The 22,071-nt window shown below is 41.2% G+C and overlaps 1 protein-coding gene across 2 annotated transcripts in view; it reads left to right on the forward strand.

Moving 5' to 3' along the window:
- KDM1A (lysine demethylase 1A) overlaps nt 1-19,661 on the forward strand; it is a 55,165-nt gene extending 35,504 nt beyond the window's left edge. For both annotated transcript variants that reach the window (XM_059729615.1, XM_059729616.1), the window contains 13 exons: nt 261-342; nt 1,178-1,272; nt 1,956-2,098; nt 2,217-2,307; nt 3,749-3,883; nt 6,748-6,821; nt 9,036-9,147; nt 9,528-9,660; nt 11,548-11,735; nt 12,156-12,270; nt 14,139-14,266; nt 17,385-17,531; nt 18,978-19,661. In XM_059729615.1, the coding sequence (XP_059585598.1) occupies nt 261-342; nt 1,178-1,272; nt 1,956-2,098; nt 2,217-2,307; nt 3,749-3,883; nt 6,748-6,821; nt 9,036-9,147; nt 9,528-9,660; nt 11,548-11,735; nt 12,156-12,270; nt 14,139-14,266; nt 17,385-17,531; nt 18,978-19,163 (1,629 nt within the window). In that variant the 3' untranslated portion in view covers nt 19,164-19,661. The remainder of the gene's footprint in view (nt 1-260; nt 343-1,177; nt 1,273-1,955; nt 2,099-2,216; nt 2,308-3,748; nt 3,884-6,747; nt 6,822-9,035; nt 9,148-9,527; nt 9,661-11,547; nt 11,736-12,155; nt 12,271-14,138; nt 14,267-17,384; nt 17,532-18,977) is intronic.
- Nucleotides 19,662-22,071: the final 2,410 nt, after the last annotated feature.

Raw genomic sequence — 22,071 nt, forward strand, 5'->3', positions numbered from 1 at the left:
CCCTATGCCCATAACATTTTTGTTAAATGAGATTGAGATGCTTGTTTTCATAAACTCATGATTGGGTTGAGAACCTGTGAGTTCATATAATGAAGACTTGCTCAGAAACTTACGGTAGAGCTTCAGTGTAGCTGTGATAGCCCTCTTTGTATGTAGGGTTTTTTCAGAATAATGATTTTCAGAGCACTTTTGTTGTTACGGTATCTTATCACTTATCTGAACTGAATAAAATAGCTGATTATGTATTTTAATTTTAACAGGATCGTGTAGGAGGAAGAGTTGCTACATTTCGCAAAGGCAATTATGTTGCTGATCTAGGAGCCATGGTGGTAACAGGTCTGGGTGAGTTTTTCTAATTTTAAAAAATAAAGAAAAGAATGAACAAACAAACACACAATGATGAAGGATAGTTATGATGCCCTGATGAAGGATAAGTAGTCTTCATTGTAATTGGAGTCAGTTCACTGGAAATGTAGGTGTGATCTTAGATAGAAGACTTTTCTTTTTCCTCTCATTCTGTTCTGACTCTTAAATCATGTTAACCAGTGGTTTCTTGACCCATAGCTTTTCAGCAATGTGGTATTCACAGCAATAAGAAACGAAAAGTGTGAATCTGAGGTTGATAGAGAGCAAGTGATGTTGCTTTTAGTGTGTTATAATCGGTCAATATTTTTGATCCAGAGCCAGAAAGTAGTAACTCCCCAAATCATTGTGGTGGTTTGAATTGTTCACTTGTACTGGTTCTGGGATTTGTTTCTCTTTTTGGCACACTAACTAAATGTACCAAGTTTTCTGCCATATAACCAACTGTATTGTAAGCTGTAACTTCCCTCTGTCCTTCAGGGGTTTTTTGCACTGCTCTTTAATCTATGCATCCCTGAGTCCATCAACTTGCAAGTCTGCCCTGCTTGTTGCTGCCATCTCGGAGATGATTTTTTTCCTTATCAGATTTTCCTACCTATAGTTCTTCCCTTGAATGCTAGGAAGAGGTGGTTCTTATGGTAAGAGGTGCCATGAGAAAATCTTCACAACATTTGAATGTTTTTACTTGTTTATTGAACGACATTCTGCATTAATATAAAGGTGCACTGAATTTGTTATTGGCTTTGGAATTGGTTTTGTGGACAGCTTTTTACTTTTTGCATTCATGTTGGATCTAACACCAGACCTTTTCCAGGAGGGAATCCAATGGCTGTGGTCAGCAAACAAGTGAACATGGAACTGGCCAAGATCAAACAAAAATGTCCACTTTATGAAGCTAATGGACAAGCTGTAAGTCTAGACATTTTTTTCCCCTTGGAATTTTTTTAAAGGGATTGTCACTTTTTGCCTGAGGAGTCCAAATGACCTTGTTACCACAAAAGGCAGGGATGGTAAGATAGGGGAAATGTAATAGTTGAAGTCTTATGTGGGTGGAAAGGAGGAAGGAGAGTAGTCCCACTGGAGACTATTTTCAGGACGCTTCAGTGGGTTGATTGAATCTCACAAATGGGGACGAACAATAGCTCATCCTGAAGAGCTGGCAGTATCTGTTCTGAAAAGTGTGATGCAGTTGATCACACCTCTCCTCATCTTTATCCATGTATGTACCCCACAAAAGCTTTTAAACAAAGTATCACCCTAGATCAAAGTTGTAATGTCTTTGTGACATTAGCATGTGGATCTGCACCCTGCCTTATTTATCGCTACGTAGCGCTCTGATTTGAAGAGAAGGTACTTGAGGCAGCTGGTTTTATTTTAATTAAGCCTATGTGGTAATGATATTGACTCAACAATAGAAGATAAAATCGAAGTATCGTTGCTCTAACTTTTTTTAGGATTTCAGTTCTGAAAAACCCAGTTGGATATCTGCTAGGCTCCACCTTACGCTTTCATAATTCGGAGCTTTAGTGCACTGTGCATTTTTTTTTTTTTAACTCTGCAAAGACGAATCCATTGCCTTTTTTGACTTTTAGGTTCCTAAAGAGAAAGATGAAATGGTGGAACAGGAGTTCAATCGGTTGCTTGAAGCCACCTCCTATCTCAGTCATCAGTTGGACTTCAATGTTCTTAATAACAAGCCTGTCTCCTTAGGTCAGGCTTTGGAGGTTGTCATACAGTAAGTGTCCTTACTCTTCAGTGGTAGAGATTCTAACTCAGATGGGATGGTTATTTTTTTCTGGTAATGCTGGGATTTCCCAATGAAAGAATCCTTGATTTCTATTCCCGTTTTCTAGATTGCAAGAGAAGCATGTGAAGGATGAACAGATCGAACACTGGAAGAAAATAGTAAAAACTCAGGAAGAGTTAAAAGATCTTCTTAACAAGGTCAGGCCTTATCCCTTCCTGGTAGACACAGATCAACTATTATTCGTGTCCTTTTCTTAACTTTTGGTAGTGACTTCCTAAGATCTTTCAGGAAAAACTAGTATCAGGAATTTCCTTTAATCATTGTATTTAAATTGTCTGGGGGGAAAAACTGGATATTGAAACATGAAATTACCAGAAGAACTATTCTATTCTATTTTAAAGTGATACTGGCTCACATTGACACTCAGTATTGTGGCAGGCAAGCCCTGGGGAAACTACTGTTCTTTTGTTGAGCAGGGGCTTTCCAAACATTTGAGAGAGACTTTTATTTCCCACTTCTCTTCCACCCTGCAGCCCTGCTCCCCCTTACTGAGGTTCTTTCAGACAAGTAAACAGTGTTTAGAAGAAGTGGTTACTTGATATAGCTATATTGGAAAGCAACCTGGCATGAGCGATTCTTCAAGAGCAGGGGCAGGCAATTATTTTGGGTGGCGGGCTGCTTAATGGGGTTTGGTGAGCTTTCAAGGGCTGCATGGGTAGCCCCTCCCCTCAACAGTTGCCCCACCCCCTGGTTGCCACCTTGGGACCAGAAGTCGCACCCCTAACCTTTGTCACTGGCAGTCCCTCCCCTTGTCCTCTAGAAATGCTCCTTTTGGGAGGGGGGCTTGCCATTTTAGAACCAGAGAAAAACCGAATCATACACTAAAAGTCAAATTTCTACTACAATGTAGTTTAATTTTATTACAAAAAGTATTTTTGCCATGACTTGTATTTGCATACTCTGTGTAGAGGGGATTGCATAATAACTCAAAAATAAATTCTTAGTTTTGTATATTGTGTGCTAGGATGGTTGGGGGGGTGGGGGAGGGTTGTGAAGGGCTGTGGCTGTGTGGGGGGGCATAGGGTATGTAGCGGGGGGTTTGTGGGGGCAAGGTGTGCATGTGTGGCATTTGTGGGGTGTGGGGGAGGGTGGAAGGGTGTGGGGACCCCTGCAGTCCCCCCCCATCCCGTCACGCAGCAGGAGGTGGGGGCACTCAGGGCGCTCATGCCCGGCGCTGGTGCCCGGCAGTGTGTGGCTTCGGCCAGCGCTGCACATTGCAGCAAGGGGAGGCTCTTCCTCCCATGAGGGTGGGAACGAGGCACAGTAGGGTATGTTGCAGGGTGTGCGTATGCGTGAGTGCCTTGCTCCCACATTCGTGGGCAGAAGGGCTGGGTGGGAGACAGTTCACTGGGGGGCACCGTGGGCTGGATGAAAGTGCTTGGCAGGCCAGATCTGGCCTGTGGGCCGTATTTTGCCTGCCTCTGTTCAAGTGGGATTTCGATGGAGTAAAGATTTCATATCTCCTTTAACAGAAAGGAAGTGTCAGCAATATCCCGAGATGCAGGTGGTTTGAAGTGAATTTTCATTTGTACATTAAATGACATGAAAGATTTTCTCCCTTCCCCTGCCCAACTTTAGATGGTGAATTTAAAAGAGAAGATTAGAGAGCTCCATCAACAGTACAAGGAGGCATCTGAAGTAAAACCACCTCGGGATATTACTGCGGAGTTCCTTGTAAAGAGCAAGCACAGAGATCTCACTGCGCTCTGCAAGGTACAGGATGCCATAACTAAATAGCTTTCTGCCCACAAACTATTTCTCCCTACAAGCTGAACAAGCAACTATTTTTTTTTTTTTTTTTCCAAATTATGCTTTGAAATATGCATGCCTGTGGTGATGTTGGGTTAGAGCCTTCTGTAAAGCAGTAATAGAAGAGCCTGGGCACTAGGGGTGTGCCAAGTGGGCCCTATTTGATTGGGATTTGGATTTGGCCCAAATCGGGGACTGATTAGATTAGTTGATTCAGATCACTGTCCCTGATTCGACTTGGCCGAATCCAAATCTGAAGATTCGATGCTGATTCAGACATAGCAGCAATTCAGACATAGATGCAGTTTAAATGTTTTCTCTACATACCTTGAGTTAGCAGGCACAGCTTGTGATCACTGCAGTGCTGGGGCACATGGAGTATGCCGCAGGAGTGTGGGGGGGCTCCACGTGCTCGGCTGCGAACCCGGAAGTGGACCAGAAGTACTTCCAGTCCACTTCTGGGTCTGCCGGGGAGTATACTGGGGGCCCCCCCTGTGCCTCCCCGGCTCGGCAATTGGCCACAGAGGGACCCCAGGGCCCCCCCCCAGACTCGAGGCACCAGTCACCAGGCTGGGCGTGGGGGAGGGACCCCAGCGTGTTCCCCGGCAGGCCCGGAAGTGGACTGGAAGTGCTTCTGGTCCACTTCCAAGTCTGCTGCTGAGCACGTTGGGGAGTCCCCTGTGCTTCTGTGGAACACTCTATGTGCCCAAGCATTGCAGCATTCACGATCCCCTGCTACCTAGAGGTATGTAGAAAAAGCATTTAAAGCTGTCTCTATGTCCAAATCTTTCCAAATCTCTCCGAATCAATTCAGAGGGTTCCGATTCACTTTGGAGAGATTAAAGGGTCCTCAGATTCGGAGATTCGGCCACCAAATCAGGCCAAATCTCCACTGAATCAAATCAGGGTCCAAAGCTTCGCACAGCCCTCAAGGGCACCCTCTCACTTCAGGATCTGGAATTTCAGGCTGTGGGGGCAGACATAGTAAATAGGGGTGTGCGAAGCAGGCAGTATTTGATTGGGATTCGACCCGATCCAGGGGGCAGTGATTCAATTTGCTGATTCGGATCAGTCCCGATTTTGATTCGACCAAATCTGAAGATTCAGTTCTGATTCTCTGAATCAGCAAATTGGACATAGACACAGCTTTATATGTTTTTTTTCTACATATCTCAAGGTACCAGGCGCAGCTTGTGAATGCTGTGATGCTGGGGCAAATGGAGCGTCCCATGGGAGTGGGGGAGGTCCCCTGCGTGCTTGGTGGCAGACCTGACCCCCCCCCCCCCCCCCAGCTCAGCAGTCACCTGCGGGGGGGACCCCCAAGTACCCTCCAGATCCAGGAGGCACCAGTTGCCAAGCCAGGGGATGCGTGGGGTCCTCCGTGCACTCTGCAGCAGACCTGGCAGTGCTTTGCGTCTACTTCCAGGTCCACCGCTGAGCATGTGGGGGACTCCCCACGCTCCCGTGGGACGCTGTATCTGCCCCAGCATCTCGCCCTTCACGAACCACGCCTGGTACCTCAAGGTACATAGAAAAGACATATAAACCTGTGTCTATAGCCGAATCATCTAATCTCTCCAAATCTATCTGGAGGCTTTCGATTCAATTCGGAGAGATTAACGGGTCTCCTGATTTGATTTGGAGATTTGGCCGCTGAATCTCCTCCAAATTGAATCAGCAACTGAAGCTTCGCACAGCCCTTAGCAAAGCATTGAACTAAGAGCTTTTTGTGATATCTTTTATTAGACCAGCTGGATAGTTGGGAAGAGGTATCGGACAGGCTTTTGGGCACAAAATGCCATTCTTCGTTTAGATTACAGTTCAGCTTTGGCGCTGGATCTTGCTACTAGATGATGAGATGATTTTCTGGAAAAAGTATGGTTTTATGGAGAAGTGCCTATCCTGTGAGGCCAAAATGTCTGTAATTGAACTACATATACGAAACTTGTGGTTATGAAGATATCATCTGCCCCAAATAGAGTCTGTTTATGGCAACTTTGCTTCTTCAGTTGGATGAGTAGTTTCTTTTGATACTGCTCTTTTGGTGCTACCTGCTTGGGTTGGTTGCCTTGATTCCTAGACCCAGTTCTGTTCCTTGGCAGAATCCAAAGGCTCCTGAAGTCATCTGCTTCTCATATCTAATTACTTGAGTCCTTCTGGCTCTTTGTTTTATGGTTCTACAGGTTTTCCAACAGAGACCGTTTACTAATATGCTAGGAGGCTAGCACTATATTATTTGGTTAAAGTACGTCCCATGCAAAATTGTCCAGTTCCAATAGCTAGGAGAACCATATACTATCTCACTCCACAAAGTCTGAAAGAGAATCCCTGACATTCTCTGATTTTAATGGGTTTTGGGTTTTTTTATTGTTTGATATGCTAACATTCCAGGAATGTAAACATTTCTATATTGGTCTATGTATTTTACTGCATAAATGGGTATTGCAGAAGTGAAACATGCCTTTTAGTCTTTCTGCTGGCTTCATTAGGAATTGGCTCAAACCTTATTCTGATCAATGTTTTGGGGGTCCTATATTATAAGTAATAACGGGCACTACTGTAATATAAAATTTTAATAAATTTAATTTTCCCAACTTGGGAGTTTTTAAATCTTCTTTTATATTTCGTTAAAATAGTGGGGAGGGGGGGTTTGGTTCAGTTTTATGCGTGGGATAATGCATCCAGAACTACCTCTGTCATTGAGCTGTTGCGAAAGTGACCTTTTGTAATGCAACAGGTTTGCAGTATAAACTTCAGTTATTGCTTGTTATACTTTGAAGAAAAAATCGTGACTAATATCTGCTCTGAATCTGCTTAATTTTTTTTAGGAGTATGATGAATTAGCTGAAACGCAGGGCAAGCTGGAAGAGAAACTCCAAGAACTTGAGGCTAATCCACCAAGGTAAAAAAAAAAACATCAGCTGGTGGGGGGATGGGTAATTTTGGTTTTACTAGATTGAGAAGATTTGGGAAAGACAGTAACTTCCATTTAGGTTGCACCTTTTTTTGCAGAAGTAATATTTAGTGGTCTTGTATTATACTTTGTTAGCTGGATGCAGTTGCATGAAGGTTGAGTGTCCTCAGTTTCAGAAAATCAGTGTTCTCCAATTTTACCAGTGACTAATAAAACATTAAAAGTCTTTCTCCAGTGCGGTGTCCTATTGATATGGTTACCCCGGCTGTAACTAGTGGCCTGACTTAAACCTTTGAATAAAAATCCTTGAAATACCCATTAATGAAAATTCCCGAATATTGGTACATGTAGATGTTTTTTGGCATCATGCTGTACAGATTCCTCAGCTTTTCTTCTAAAACACTACAAATTATAAAAGTGCCCCTTGAATTGTTTATATAAAAGCTGGATGTAGTATCCAGCAGCAGTCACAAGTCCAAGGTGCATATGTAATATAACCACATTCATCCTACTTGATATCTTCTTCTTCATGCATCCCTTTTGATTATCCACTGTGAACCTGCATCTCTATCTCCTTTTCCTTCCAGTATCACTATTTCCTAGGATAATCCTCCACATGGTAAACATGGCCTTTATTCTTTGTAGATTATATATTACTACTACTTTGGGCCATATTAAGCAAACCGTATGTGCTGTGGGTCTAATTTACCCACTGCTTTGGATTGCTCTTGCATCAGTTACCCATTCTTTTCATTCTTTTCTACTTCTCTAGTCTTTTGTCATTTGCAAACTTTATCAGTAGTTTTAATTAAGTTTTCTTTGGGTTGTTTAAATAGTATAGGACCAAGAGTCAATCCCTGCTGGACCCATCTAGTGTATCTGCTTGACGATGATTTCCTGTTTATGATCACATTTTGAAGTGCTGAACAAACAGAGAAATAAAAGAACTTGGGCTCAGCTCTTTAAAGCTGCTGTTCATGTACATAAATCTTCAGCAGTGGCAAGCAGCTAAAATCCTTTGAGCATCTGGATCGTACCTTCTATAGTCCTGAATTAAAACTGTTTCATACCTCATATATATTTTGTATATGAAGACTTTCTATATCACTGCAGATAAGTAAAATGGACTAAAATAACTTAATTTTCTCCTATAGAAGCTGAAAAATATTGAGTGCAGTCTGAATAGAATTGCCACTCTTCTTTAAGTAGCAGACCTCTCTCATTGTTCTTTATAGGACTGGGGTCATAAGTATGTGTTTGGAGAAGTTTATATGCCATTAATCTCAAAATTTATATTGTTCCAAATCTGCTCTGTAAAGAGGAGAGAAGGAATAATCAAAATGCGAAGGGAGTTAGGAGGAGGCAGAACTGCCCCTTAATGATGCAACAGAAATGAATAAAACACAAATCAGTTTAATTTAGGACCAGGAACATTAAAATGTTTGCAAGTTTTAATTTGTGTGGAAATGATATGCTGCTGTTATAGGACATGATCCAGGTGGTTAGGGTTCTGAAAATTTGCATTTTTTCCCTCGATTAGGTTTGAATTTCAGTTGAGATTTAAATGTGAACATTTTCTGTACTTCCAGTTCTTAGTTTGTGAATAATTGCAGTACCCCTGTGTTAGTAAGTTCGGGTACATATGATTTATAGTCTCTATCTTTTCCTCCATTTCCATGTGTTTTGTCTGGGAATACAAAGAAGTTTATAGCTTTAGTCTGAACACATTCTGTAGACAAATAGTTCCAAAAATGTTTGGATCAATGCACCCTGTTCTCTCTTTTAAAAATGTATTATCGACAACTATGCACTCTTATCAGACTTACAATTTAAAATATTAGAAAGATGCACAGGGTCTTGAACCATTTTTAGTGTGTACAAAAGTTAGTTCGGCTGTTGGTCCTAGACTGAAATCAAAGTAATGTGTGCAACTATTTATCACAGAGGGAAAGTCCGCTGTGGCTGCAGTTTAACTGAAGATATATTATATTTTCTGTCTACTCCTACATTGGTCAAATATTCAAATATATCAAAGCTTGATATTCATTCCTTGTTTCACCATACTTATTTCCAGAAGTGCTGTTTTCAGGTAGAAAGTCATGATCTTTGGAAGTAGGATCTACCTGCATCCTTTGAGAGAAAAATGTTTGCAGAATTTCAGTCGCTACAAAGTCAAACTTTCTTTTACTATTTGTTTTCTAGTGACGTGTATCTATCCTCAAGGGACAGGCAGATACTTGACTGGCATTTTGCTAATTTAGAATTTGCTAATGCAACACCTCTGTCTACACTCTCACTGAAGCACTGGGACCAGGTAGCCAATTCACAACTTCTATTTCTGTGTGATATCAGTCATTTCTAAGTTTTAAATAGGATGCACCTCAGCGTTATCCCTTCAGCTCTCTTTTCCAGTATTTTTTTTGAGAAGTACAGAGGTCTGTACATTTTTACTGATGGTGTTTCATATGGCTCTATTAATATACACGTGGGCTTTACATAGCTAATATTTTTTTATTTGCTGTAGGGAAATAGTCCATGCTGATTATTTTACCAGTTTATGTAATTAATTAGGTACATCACTTTTACCTGAAAAAGTTCTGGTATTTATACCAAACGGGTTACTGTGCCCATTAATTTATCCCTTCGTTGATTGATATGACTTAGTTATAGTTACTTTTTATATTTCCATTTCAGGATGATGACTTCGAATTCACAGGCAGTCATTTGACTGTGAGGAATGGATATTCTTGTGTGCCTGTAGCCTTAGCAGAAGGGTTGGACATTAAGTTAAACACAGCAGTTCGACAGGTTCGCTACACAGCTTCAGGTAAACGAAACCTAACCTGAGAAGTTGCTCCACAGAGTAACATTATCATTTGACAGTTGCCAGGTAACAGGTTTCATGTGCTTCTTGCACTGTGAGTACAGTCGCCCAGAAAAGCAGTGCCTGGTAAGATCATCTGATGATCTCACCATCATACATCCTAACCTTGAAGCCAGGTTAAAGAAGGGTTAGCACAAATGCTTATTTGTGCTCCAAAGGCTTCAAGGATATTGCTCCTGTATCTCTGGATCTGGAGTGCCTTTGTGGTTGATGGAACAAGTAATGGAGGAAAAGAGCCCAAAATTTGCACAGCTGCAGAATCAGTGCTACATCTTTGTCAAGATGGACAGTGTATAATCCCTCTTTATCAGTATTCTGTTCCTTGAGGGAGGGTGAATCCTGTAGTTTCAACGTCTTTGATATGGCAGTTGTGTTAAATGATCTGTGAAAACCCATCTGTGTGTAGCTTTTAGATCATCTGCCAAATGGATAAATTCTCTTGATGAAACTCCTCCTTGGCCTGCTCTGGTTCTTTGGGGATGCTCTTAGGAGATTCCCTTTTCTTGTGGATTGTTTGCCCTTTTGATCAGTGTGGCCCTTCTGGTAACTACAGTCACCTACATTTTACTGATTGAAGGCGTTAGTTGATTGCAAAAAACTGGTACCTGTCAACTCTTCTACTAGAAATAAGATCTCTTCATCTAACCCATTTCTACCTTGTGAGCCTTAAGCCATCATCAGTGTTCTCGGCTGGTATTAATGATCATGTGTCAAATTCCAGCTGCAAAGAACATGATGATGCAGCGCAGTCTACCAAGCGTAAAGTTGGCTCATTATGTTCTACATTTTAGTGACTCAATGGGAGGAAGAGAGTCAGTCTAATGTGTCATTAAAAAAACTGTATAGTTTAGTTTGGGATTGCACACACTAAAATGCCTTGCTTATCTTGTTATCTTATGGTGTTTGCTATACACTAAAATTGGGGTTGTTTGGATTCTTTAATGAAACAGTTTTTAAAATTAAAGCTTATTTGATTTTCTTGGATTTAAAATGCATGGTTTTGAGCCATCTCTGCAATGTATTTTACCTTGAATTACTGATTTGTTACAACCTTAATGCTCTCTTTCCAAAGCTTGTGTTTGGAAATAGAATGGCACCACAGTGTAACTGGGAGCAAAAGCATGACAGGATCATTCGGTGTTTGTATAGCATCCAGCACAAAGGAATCTTGACCCAAGGCTGAAGCTGATAAGTGCTGCAGTAATACAAAAAATGACTAAACGAGGAGAAAAAAATAGAAGAATCCTGTGATTTCTTCAGAGCTCAGTCTAAGTTACCGTGAGAACGTTTTCACAGGAAGAGACAGCAACCAGAAAGCAAGCTAATTGGAGAGAATTAAAGGAAACCAAGATAGCAGTATTTTGGAAGCTTCTTGCCTGAATATTTTGGCAAGCTAATGCTGTTCTCCTGCATTTTGCACTGTCCAACCAACACAAAAAGTTGTTAGTGAAATATCTTCCTGTGTCATGGCACTATGCAAGCTATTCCCTGCCTTCAGTTTCCTTTGGGTTCCTGTCACCTTTTCTAGTAAGATGAAATAAGTTTGTCTGGACTGGCAAAACTCTCGGGCAAAAAATTCATGAAGAGTATTTGCATAGTATCAGTAGGCACAGTCCTGAAGGGTATTACAAGTATTCTAATTTTGGTCAATAAGGTTAATGTTGTGAATTCAAGTACTTAAAATAATGGTGGAGTTGATGTTGTCTATGCAACCTGTTCTGGTTCCAGTTAAGGGTCTGCATATGTTTTTCTTCAATGCAAGATCATACACTGTTTCTCTCATAGGACTAGTAAGTGAATGAACCTCTATTTTTCCCCCTCCTTTTCCAGGATGTGAAGTGATAGCTGTGAACACCCGCTCTACTAGTCAGACTTTTATTTATAAATGTGATGCTGTCCTGTGCACTCTTCCCTTGGGAGTGCTGAAACAACAGCCACCTGCTGTACAGTTTGTGCCTCCTCTTCCTGAGTGGAAAACGTCTGCAGTGCAGAGGATGGGATTTGGCAACCTGAACAAGGTGACTTGGCACAGAAGGAGGAAATGCAAGAGTACAATAAACAGGTTCTAAAATGTGTTGCATTGGGGAGAAACAGTCTGCTTCCACTTCCTTTTCTTCTTAGGTCCTTACTCTGAGAAATATGCAAAGAGCTGTTTGAACAGAGAACTGAAATAAGGAGCTCTCCATATCTCATCTCAGCTAGCGTGTGGTAGTTGTGGACTGGTCTACAATTGCCATGTTTTAGCAGTGGATGAACTAATCTTTCTATGTAGCGAATTTTGCCTTGGGTGCTTCCATATGACATGCAGTGTATACGAAGTGTTTTGTAAAAGATGAGTTTTAAACAAATTCTAAGCTTTCACTGCTGAAATTTGTGTAGAGGATAATTGCATTCTGTTTTGGGTATTCCTAATGCTTGAGCCTTCATCTTTTTTATAGGTGGTGTTGTGTTTTGACCGTGTCTTCTGGGATCCAAGTGTCAATTTGTTTGGACATGTTGGCAGCACTACTGCCAGCAGAGGAGAACTTTTCCTTTTCTGGAATCTCTACAAAGGTAACTATGTTGGCTGTTAAGTTTTATCATGTTCGCTTCTACACGGTAGCAGAACTCGGAAGGATCACTTTGTAGATGCTACTTCCTTATCTGTAAATTACAGAAGATTGCTGTTTCCATGTTCTAAATGAGCAGTCTGCAGTAGAAAGGAGCAGTGACTTGCCAACAATCACAAGTCAGGAACAGAGCTGGATATAGAATACAGGTCAACTGACTCTTTCCTTCTTTTAAATCTATAGACCAGAACAGGACACATTTTGCATAGCTTTAGTGAAAGTGATAGAGGTTAAATCACTGCTGTAATCCTTCCCAATATTTCCATTTATACATAAAGGATCACATTAGCTCTTTTTGTCATAGCATTGCACTAGAAGCTTAGCTGTTGAATTGCTTTTTCTCTATGACGGTTAGTTTTGGAGTCACTTCTTTTTAGGGGACAGTTCTACATTTTGTATTTGACTGTACTAATAAAATTGAGCTCCAGCACGCTGATGATGCTGTAGTGTGTGGTCACTTGGAAGCAGACCTTCAGGCAATTGTCAGCATCTTTACCAAGGCCTACAAGAAAATGGGATTTGCGCTTAGCATTCAGAAAACTAAGGTCCTCCATCAACAAGCTTTTAATAAGCAATCCCCAGCTCCTGTAACTCAGATTCACAGTGAGATTCTTGAGAATGTTCCGCATTTCCTGTACCTCAGAAGCCATTTCTCGTGGAAGCCATCTCTCGTCATTGTATGATGATGCCAAAATAAATCCAGCATCTCCTCAAATGTGCAACTGCAGCCTTCAGACACCTAAGGAACAAGTGTTGAAAGATCACGACATCTAATCTGAAACCAAGATCATGGTTTATCAAGCAGTTGTGATCCCCGCTTTACCGTATGGAGCTGAGCCATGGATAACATACAGGAGACACCTCAAGTTGTTGAAGTGCCATCAACGCTGCCTGTAAACGATCCTTCAAATCAAGTGGGAAGACAGATGCACCAACATTGGCATCCTCTCGGAAATGAACGCCATGAGTATCGAGGCAGTGATCATCCAACATGAACTTTGCAGGGCTGGCCACATCATCTGGATGTCTGGCTTCAGAAGTCTGGAGTAAGTTTTATTCTCCAAGCTCAGTCAAGGCATACGCTTTGGAGGAGGGGCAGAGAAAGCACTTTAAGGTTGTCCTTAAGGCCAGCTTGAAAAAATGCAACATTGATTAACTCGTGGGAGACTATCACCCAGTACTGCCCCAAATGGAGGAAGAATCTGCTGCAAGGATCTCAGTGCTTTGAAACCTTATGACGACAACAGGAAACGGAAGAGCGGGAGCGGCAGAAACAGCATGTTGCAGATTGAATCGAGAATTCAGAGCCACCACCCGGCACGGAAACACGTGCTTGAGTTGCAGCGGTGTCTGCTGGTCCTGGATTGGTCTTGTCAGCCATGTTTGGATCTACAGATAAGGCAGTCATGGAGGACAACTGTCCTCCACTATGAAGAAGACTTAATAAAAGACTTTTGGACCTAGCTTACCAAGTAATACAGATTGCTTTGTCTATCTGTCATTCTCAAATTTTACCAAATATTTTCCAGCCTAATGCTGTTCCTTATAAAATCCTAATACAAACATCCCTATTTGATCATTCCTACTGAACAGATAATACATGATGATTTTAGTAATCTAATCCTGCAAACTGCCCCAACTGAGAAGTGTCCTTAAAGTGTCCCTTTTCATTAAATCTTTTTTCTTTTTTTCAAGTGAAGTATTTGCCTTATGATATACATTACTGAATTAATGCTTTACTAGCCCTTCCCAATACTGCTGTATTGTATTACCAGTATGTTGAGTATTGATGCCTTGTTCTTTTCTCCTTAGCTCCAATTCTTTTAGCATTAGTGGCTGGAGAAGCAGCTGGAATCATGGAAAACATCAGCGATGATGTCATTGTTGGGCGCTGTCTGGCGATTCTAAAAGGCATATTTGGCAGTAGTGCTGTCCCACAGGTAGTACGCCTATCCATATCCTTCTTTGATTTTTTAGAACATCACAGTCTATATTAAGTGATAATGTTATCCGTCTGAGTGTGGTGCTTACACCATGGTTGGCATGATGCTTTGCCTCCAAGGAATCCAAGAGTGCCGGCTATTGTTGTATCAGATTAATTTATGGAATGCACCTATCAAAGCAATGGTGGTCCTGCAAAATGACAGAGAGACTAGGGCTTTAGATGGATTTTGAATTATTCCATTGCCAGTGCTACTCGTAATCTGACCAGCCTTAAATCTATATGTAAACTAGAATGGCACGATGCATTTAATTTTGGCATTTTATCTTTGGGCTTCCTTCAGGTAACGTTTATGAAGGAGTGACAAACTGTTACTACCTTTAGAGAAGACCTAACACTACATCCATGCCTTAATTTTGTTAATAATAAGTTATTAATATTTAAATACTCATATGTCTAAATGTATTGGTTCTGCAAGTTCTTAGATTATGTTGGGGAAAACTTTTTGCTATATATGGTAGAGTCCAATTATGGAGAGAGAGTCTCTATTTGCTTTTTCACTAATAAGGAAACACTGGTGGAATCTGAAGGTAGAAGATGTCTTGAGTGATGGTGTTCACAGTCATTATATAGTTCATGATCCTAAGGAAACAGAGACAAACAGTACAATAAAACATTGGTCTTCAGAAAAGCAAAGTTTAACAAACGTGGAACTGGTAGGCAGGATCCCATGAGAGGCAAAACTTAAGGGAAGAAGTTCCTTTAAGATATTAAGGATAGGAAGCATAGCAGGATATCTAGTTGAATAAATCACAAGCTTTTCAATGACTTGGCACTTTCTGTAAGATTCCTTTTTGCAACTTGGCTAAAATACTAAATCCCAAAAAGTGGAGTAGTACGAGTGTAGAGGGACAAAATCAGGAATATTTACAGCTAACAGGGAACATAAAAGATAACCAAAAAAAAAATTCTATAAATACATTAGAAGCAAGAAGAAAACCAGGGCAAATAGAAATCCCTTACTGAACAGAAGGGAAGCTAGTAATGGGCAGTGTAGAAAAGGCTGAAGTGCTGCAGCCTCTCTTACGTCAATCTTCTTTTCTTTTGTTCTTCACAAAAAGGATCACCTGTCAGGTGACAAGCACATTCAGCATCAGTGATAAGGGGTAGGAACTCTGCCTAGTATAGGGAGAGAATAACTTCAAGTTTGTTTAAGCAAGCTAGATATTTTCAGATTGCCAGAGCCTTATAAATTTCATCTTTCACTGAAAATTTTTAATTGCAAGATTAAAAGAATCATTTGCCTGGAAAGGTTTAGGCAGGATGATCCTGCCTTGGGTAGGGGGTTGGACTCAGATGACTTCCTGAGGTCTCTTCCAGCTCCGTTTTTATATGATAATCATATTCCATAATTTGTCCTCTATTTTAAAAATGAGATGGGGGTCATACTGTTCCACCTTTGTTCTAAAACTGGGAAAACACTGATCTGATAGTATTGACCAAGACTCCTAAAGTCCCTCACAAAACTCAAAGAGCTTCTTTTATCTTTTCAATCACAACTGAAGGCAGTTTCTTGCCCTTTCTGCTGAAACTGTTGCATCTTGAAGTGCACAAAGTTGGTTTTTTGTGCACGCAGTGTGCAGTCACAGCTCTGGAGAGAGAATTCTGAAGAGGTGAAAAATTGTTTGCAAATCATCTATCTGATTTTGGTTATAAAGCACCCTCCCCTTCTGTGAAAAATATACTGTTTTTCTCCTAAGTGCATCTGCTGGTATATCTCCTGATCTGATCTATCCTCTTTTGACCCATTGTCCATATGCCTTTTCCACTGTGGGTTCACATATGCCTCAGCTTCAAGACCTTTTTTGCCTTAGCAGTGTTTTTAGGAGGGTGTATGCCCATTCTCTCTCTTGCAGAAGCACCATACCTCTGCAGCAATTGCTCTCCTATCTGCAACCAGGTCTGCCAACATCTTTTCCTGGATCTTTCCCTTCTGCCTTAGTCTGGTGACTCACAGAGCTCCAGTCTCAGACAGTGCCCTTGGGACCTCAGGAATAGCACAAGGAGCAGCAACCCACTGCAGATGCTGGCCCTGAGAAGCAAATAAATCCTAGTTAAATTTGTCCAGCTTGATAAGTTACAGCTCCTCCATACACGTTTTTGCATTATAACTCCAGAACCTCTTCATGTTTGATCCAGGCTCCTGAGACTAAGTACATATGTCCAAAAGCTCTGGGATTGAGATCCATGGCTGTTTGCCACACTTGAGCAGCTTTTTTGACCTCATGGGATGGGATCTACTTGGAGAAGAGAGTGCACCATTCACTTGGACTTCCATGGTACCCTCTCCAGATTTTCTCAGAGGGCTGGGAAAAGTCAGCCAGCCATAATTTACCTCAAACCTGCAGGCTGTCACAATTCTCAAGGATATAATTTTACATATTGTTTAAAGCAAATTGCTCTTTGCTGTGGCTGTGGGAAGCCCTGTAGCTTGTGCTGACCTAATGCTTGAGGAAATGGTGCTGCACGTAGACCTGGCCTGGTGGAGAGGCTGCACAAACTATGAAGAAAACTTTGAGAAATGGGGGTTGTCTTTAAACATCAGAACACAGCTACATGAACACATCTTGAAGTAGAAGTACCTTGCTCTTGGAGTCTGGGAGATAATAAAGTACACTTTAACTCTTCCCTGGAATGAGCCAGCATTGTGTGGAGATTACTGCTCAATTTTTCTGCAGCCCTCCACACCCCGCTCTTACCAAGCTTTCCTTCCTGAATCGGGGTACTCTGCTGATTGTATCCTGAGTAAACTCAAGAGTAGGAAGTATGTAACCACTCTGGGACCATGGTGCACAGTGCCACATGGATACCTCTAAGCAAAATGTCTGAGCTCATGCCTATCTATAGTGGAGTGTACTTATGAACAACATATTTCAAAGAACTGCATTTACTTCCATTTAACTTTATTTTCTCTGCATTAAAAAATACTCACAAATAAAAAGAAACAACTCTTAGGGGGTCTTATGCTTTTTTTTGCCCTTTGTGTAATCTGTTCGTAAATTTGGTATCATAAATGCTTTCAGTGTCATCTGTAATGGAACTTTTTCTTGTTTCAGCCCAAAGAGACTGTGGTGTCTCGCTGGCGCGCTGACCCATGGGCCCGAGGGTCCTATTCCTATGTAGCAGCTGGATCTTCTGGAAATGATTATGATTTGATGGCTCAGCCAATTACTCCTGGTCCAGCCATTCCAGGTGCTCCCCAGGTGAGGCTGTAAAAAATCTATTAGGATTGACTTGCATGAGATTTTAAGAGACTATGCGTTTTAAAAGGTATTTGGGAAATGGGAGTATTAAATTATTATCTCCAGATAATGCCTAGAACTGGTTGGAAAATGGAATTTGTCCTACAGGAAATCCCAGCACCTAAAACATCATCTTTTTGTTCCAAATTGCAACAAACATTGACAATTTCAGACTTTATTCTTCAAAGAGACTTTGACTCAGAAATGCCGAGATATTTCATTTTGATAATGTAAAAATATATTTAGCATTTTACTGTATTTTATATCCAGTAAATACAAGTCTAAATGAAATATCTTAGTGAAATGATTGGAATTGATTTGTTTCAATAATGTATTCTGTTGGAAACTTCAGCAAAACTGTATAAACTTCCATTTTTGACTGGGAATTATACCGTCAAAATATTTTGCTGTTTGATTCTGTTAACACTATTACAGTAGAAAACAAAGGATTTATGTTTCCAAATCTTCCATTTAAACGGAAGTCTCTGACTGATCCTGTAAAGCATTGATTCTCAACCAAGGTGCTGTGAGATCCTTTTAAGGGTACTGCTCAATATTAGCACTGTTAAATGTGCCGACAACATACATTTCAAATGGGAAGTCATAGTGTCAAAAATATTCTTACCTGTTTCGTTTCTGAGTTCTTTGCAACAGAAGATTAGTTCCGTTATTTGTTTCTGTGGTCATATCTGTACTGTCAGGAAGCATATACAGTAATGTTATTTGAAAATATTCTCCTATAGACCTAGCCTGAATGGGGGAAAAAATGCTATTTATGACAGGGGTCAGCAACATTTTTGGGCAGACTACCAAAAACACCCGCAACCTCAACTTGTAAGATGTTGGCGGGTCGGGTGCATGGTGGGGGAGCTGCAAAGGGGCTGATCCTTGTTGTGGCAGCACAGCCCCAGCACCTTCCCTGCCGTCCGTCTCGAGGTGCATGTGCCAGACAAAATGCCTTTGCATGCCATGCTCTGGCACCCGGGCTGGGGGTTGCCTACCCCTGATTTATGATATTATAGAAATGTTCAACCAGCTTTTAAAAATGGGATTCTCTGTTCCCTCTCCTGCCCAATTTTTGGCTCTTAAAGCTTTCAGTAATAATCTTTCTCTTTGAACTCTTGCCGAGCTATCTAGAAGTAGCAAGAAAGTATCCCTATGCTGAGAGAGAGAAATTTTGAGAGAGTTTGTGGGTTTGGAGATGCATGAGGATTTCTCTTTGGGGAAATTGCATTTGTTGCAGGAAAGCTTAAAACTTTTGATAGGTAGAGATAATAAATTGTGCATAAAACAGCCTTGAGCTATATAGAGATGTTTATTTTAAAGTGGTTCTGCAGGAGAAAAAAAAGTATTTCTGAAAAAACCTGTACAAATTTTAACACAATGTGCTTTCTTTTTCCTTCCTAGCCAATTCCTCGCCTGTTCTTTGCAGGAGAACATACCATTCGTAACTACCCTGCAACTGTCCATGGCGCTCTTCTGAGTGGACTGAGAGAAGCAGGTCGCATTGCAGACCAGTTTCTTGGGGCAATGTATACTTTGCCTCGCCAAGCTACACCTGGGGTGCCCACACAACAGGCTGCTAGCATGTAAGGAAGATTGCAAGCTGCCAGGATAAGAGAGCAATGAGATCATAGGTGCGTTTGTGGTGGTGTTGTTTCTGGGACCAAGATATCTTCGTAGTCTGTAGCAGTAGACACTGAAAAGACTGAGCCAGAAGCCACTTTAAGGGCATCACCTTTCCTCTTCCCCCTCATGGCCTACTTGAAAGAGACACCTATTCTCTTTTCACTTATTCACAGATCCCCTTCTCCCTCTTTGCCCCAGTGTTTATGTCTACAGAGCCTCTTACTGCCAAGCCAGTCAGGAATTCCTGTGACTGCAAATCCATTTGGAAATTAGGTCCTGGGTCTGTGTAGTTATTTCTTTTAGCACAAGAGGAACTTACCCATGTGTTCGCAGGTCAAGAATTGCAGAAAAGGTTTAGACTCTCAAGCAGCCAGTTGCTCTCTGTAACAACCAATGTAGAATTTGTCTTTATGTGGATTTTTTTGTGTATTTTGTTTTGGAAAAAAAAATATTTTTGATCAAGTTTCATTTCTTTTTCTTTTTCATTTGAGAATGAAATTAGTGCATCTGTTTCTTCACCAGTAACAGCAGAGCTTCAAATAACATTGATCGCAACACCCTTTCCAAATAGCTCTTCAGCCACTGCACTATCATCGGACAGCCTGTAGGAAGGAGGCTGGGATTCATACAAAAGTCTTTGGCTATATGGACCTTTAACAGAAATACCAAACTAGTTCATGATAGAAACAAAATGACACTCCTGGATATTTGTTGAGTATTGGATAGTGGGTTTAACTTAACTGAAGTGCAGGTCATTTGAATAAGATCAGTAGCAGATTTGACCATCCAGAGAAGTAGAAATTAAGATAATGTAATTATGAGAAGTGTCTAATGAAGAGGGCTTGTTATAAGGATTGTCCTTTTTACTTCAGCTACTACCCTGGAAAAGATCTGAAGAGGATCTGTGAATCTCTGGTAGGTCTGAGAAATGATGAATGGAGCTAGAGCAGTAATAATCACAGTGGGAACAGTACTTAGTGAGAGTGCTGAAATTTTTCAAACACACTTGCTGTCACCTTGTCCTGGAGAAATCTAGACCCTGGTAACTCACTCTTAAAGGATGCTTTCCCAGCAGCCTCCCTACCCTGACAGGTTTCTGGGGTAACTAATTTCAAATCACTTTGTATAAGTGCATCTTAAATACCAGAAGCTCATTGAAAGACCATGCACATAGGTGTATTGGCCTGATGTGCACATTTGTGACAAGGGAATTGCAGCCTTCTGTAGTAGCTTCACCTTTGAAATGGTCCCAAGGAAAAATCATTGTAGCAATCTAACCTTGAGGTGGCAGTGTTCCTGCTAATTATGCATCAGTACAGACTTTCATGCGTCTTGCTGGACAAGGATGGAAAAGCACTCCTTTGGCCATGACAGCTGCCAGGGCACCCAGGAGCAGCCCTGGATCTAACACCCAAAATTTCATTTGTGTTATACACGTGCAGATGCTTGTGTAAGTTCTGCCCCCTTTGCTGGCAGTCATTGATCAGGTCTCTGTCTTGTTTTTGTCCAACTGCTTTATTCAATTCCAGTGTAACGTATAGCTTTTAGCAGTTAAAATTTAGCCTATTGTGTACAATTCTGCCCTTGTCAACCATGCAGAGTAGTTATGCTATGATGGAAACAGTTTTCTTTGCTTTTGTGTTGCCTTGGGTTGGACTGGGTAGGGCTAGCCCTTTGCTATCTGTGCTGTAGCAAACTCCCTTCTCACTCAGTGTGTCACAGGTCATCTGCACCTGTTGACCTTTGAAGACAAAGGTGGTAGACAGTATTTAGGGAACTCTACCATAGAAGATAAAACAGTTGGGTATTAGAAATCATAATCCTGCCAAGCTCTTAATGGAATCGCCCATCAGAACATCCACCTCAGCAACTTGCTAGTAGAGATTGGCTTCTGAAAATGAGCCTGTCTTCATAAGTTGCTTCTACCATCAAGATGGATGCAGCTGGATCCCAATCAGAGGAGAAAATGGTCAGGTTATCACAGAGAAGTAATAGCCATCCCTCGTTTGGATCTGAGCCCCTGGTTCAAATGGCAGACCCAGAGTGTGTTCATCCCCATGAGTCAGAGCCTGCCACCATCTCGGCAGTGCCCGGGTAGTTGTGGCAGAAAAAATATTAATGGGGTGATGTAAAAAAGTTGTGATCTCTGTAGATGGTGAAATTGTGCAACAGTCCATCTGGGTTCCAGTGCTACTGCAATAAAGAACGTGATCTTTTTAGGAGTTTCTGCTCAATGGAGCATCCTATATACTAAAATCTGTTTTCTTCTCCCAGGACATGTGCGAGGATGGGGCATTTGTGTTTAATTGTGGTTTGGAGAACTATATATATATGAGGGAATAGTGCCTAATCTCTGTTGCCATTTGTTTCATACTAAACTATCTCAGTTGGAATCGGCTGCACTCGCAATAGCTTTACAACGCTATCCAACATCTCGCAGATGCAATCAAGGGCCACCTCATTTAAGTAAATCATGGTTGGTATTTGTTTTTCCCTTCTGCTACAGTGAGTTTTAATCTCATGTTTGCTGGTTCCATTTCTATGCTACTTCCACAGTAGTTGAATGGTGATGGCATTGAATAAAATTTTCTTACATGGTGAGTTTGCCAGAAACTTTCTTGTAAAGCACCAGCGTGACATTAATAAGATCCAAAATGGTGTTTTTAGCGGACAGGAAAGAAACAGAAAGGTCAAGAAATCAGTCAGACTGCAGATTGCTTTGTGAATTACAGACTGAATTCTTTCAGTACTTGCTTCCAAATGCCATCTACTTTCACTTTCTCCCTTTAATGAGAAATTCCCCTGTAATCTTGTTGACAGTTTTATTTTCATTGCTGCCAGAGTCGGGGCCATATTAAGGAAAGGTGAGCAC

This window comes from Alligator mississippiensis, chromosome 6 (assembly GCF_030867095.1).
Source record: "Alligator mississippiensis isolate rAllMis1 chromosome 6, rAllMis1, whole genome shotgun sequence".
Classification (NCBI taxonomy): Eukaryota; Metazoa; Chordata; order Crocodylia; family Alligatoridae; genus Alligator; species Alligator mississippiensis.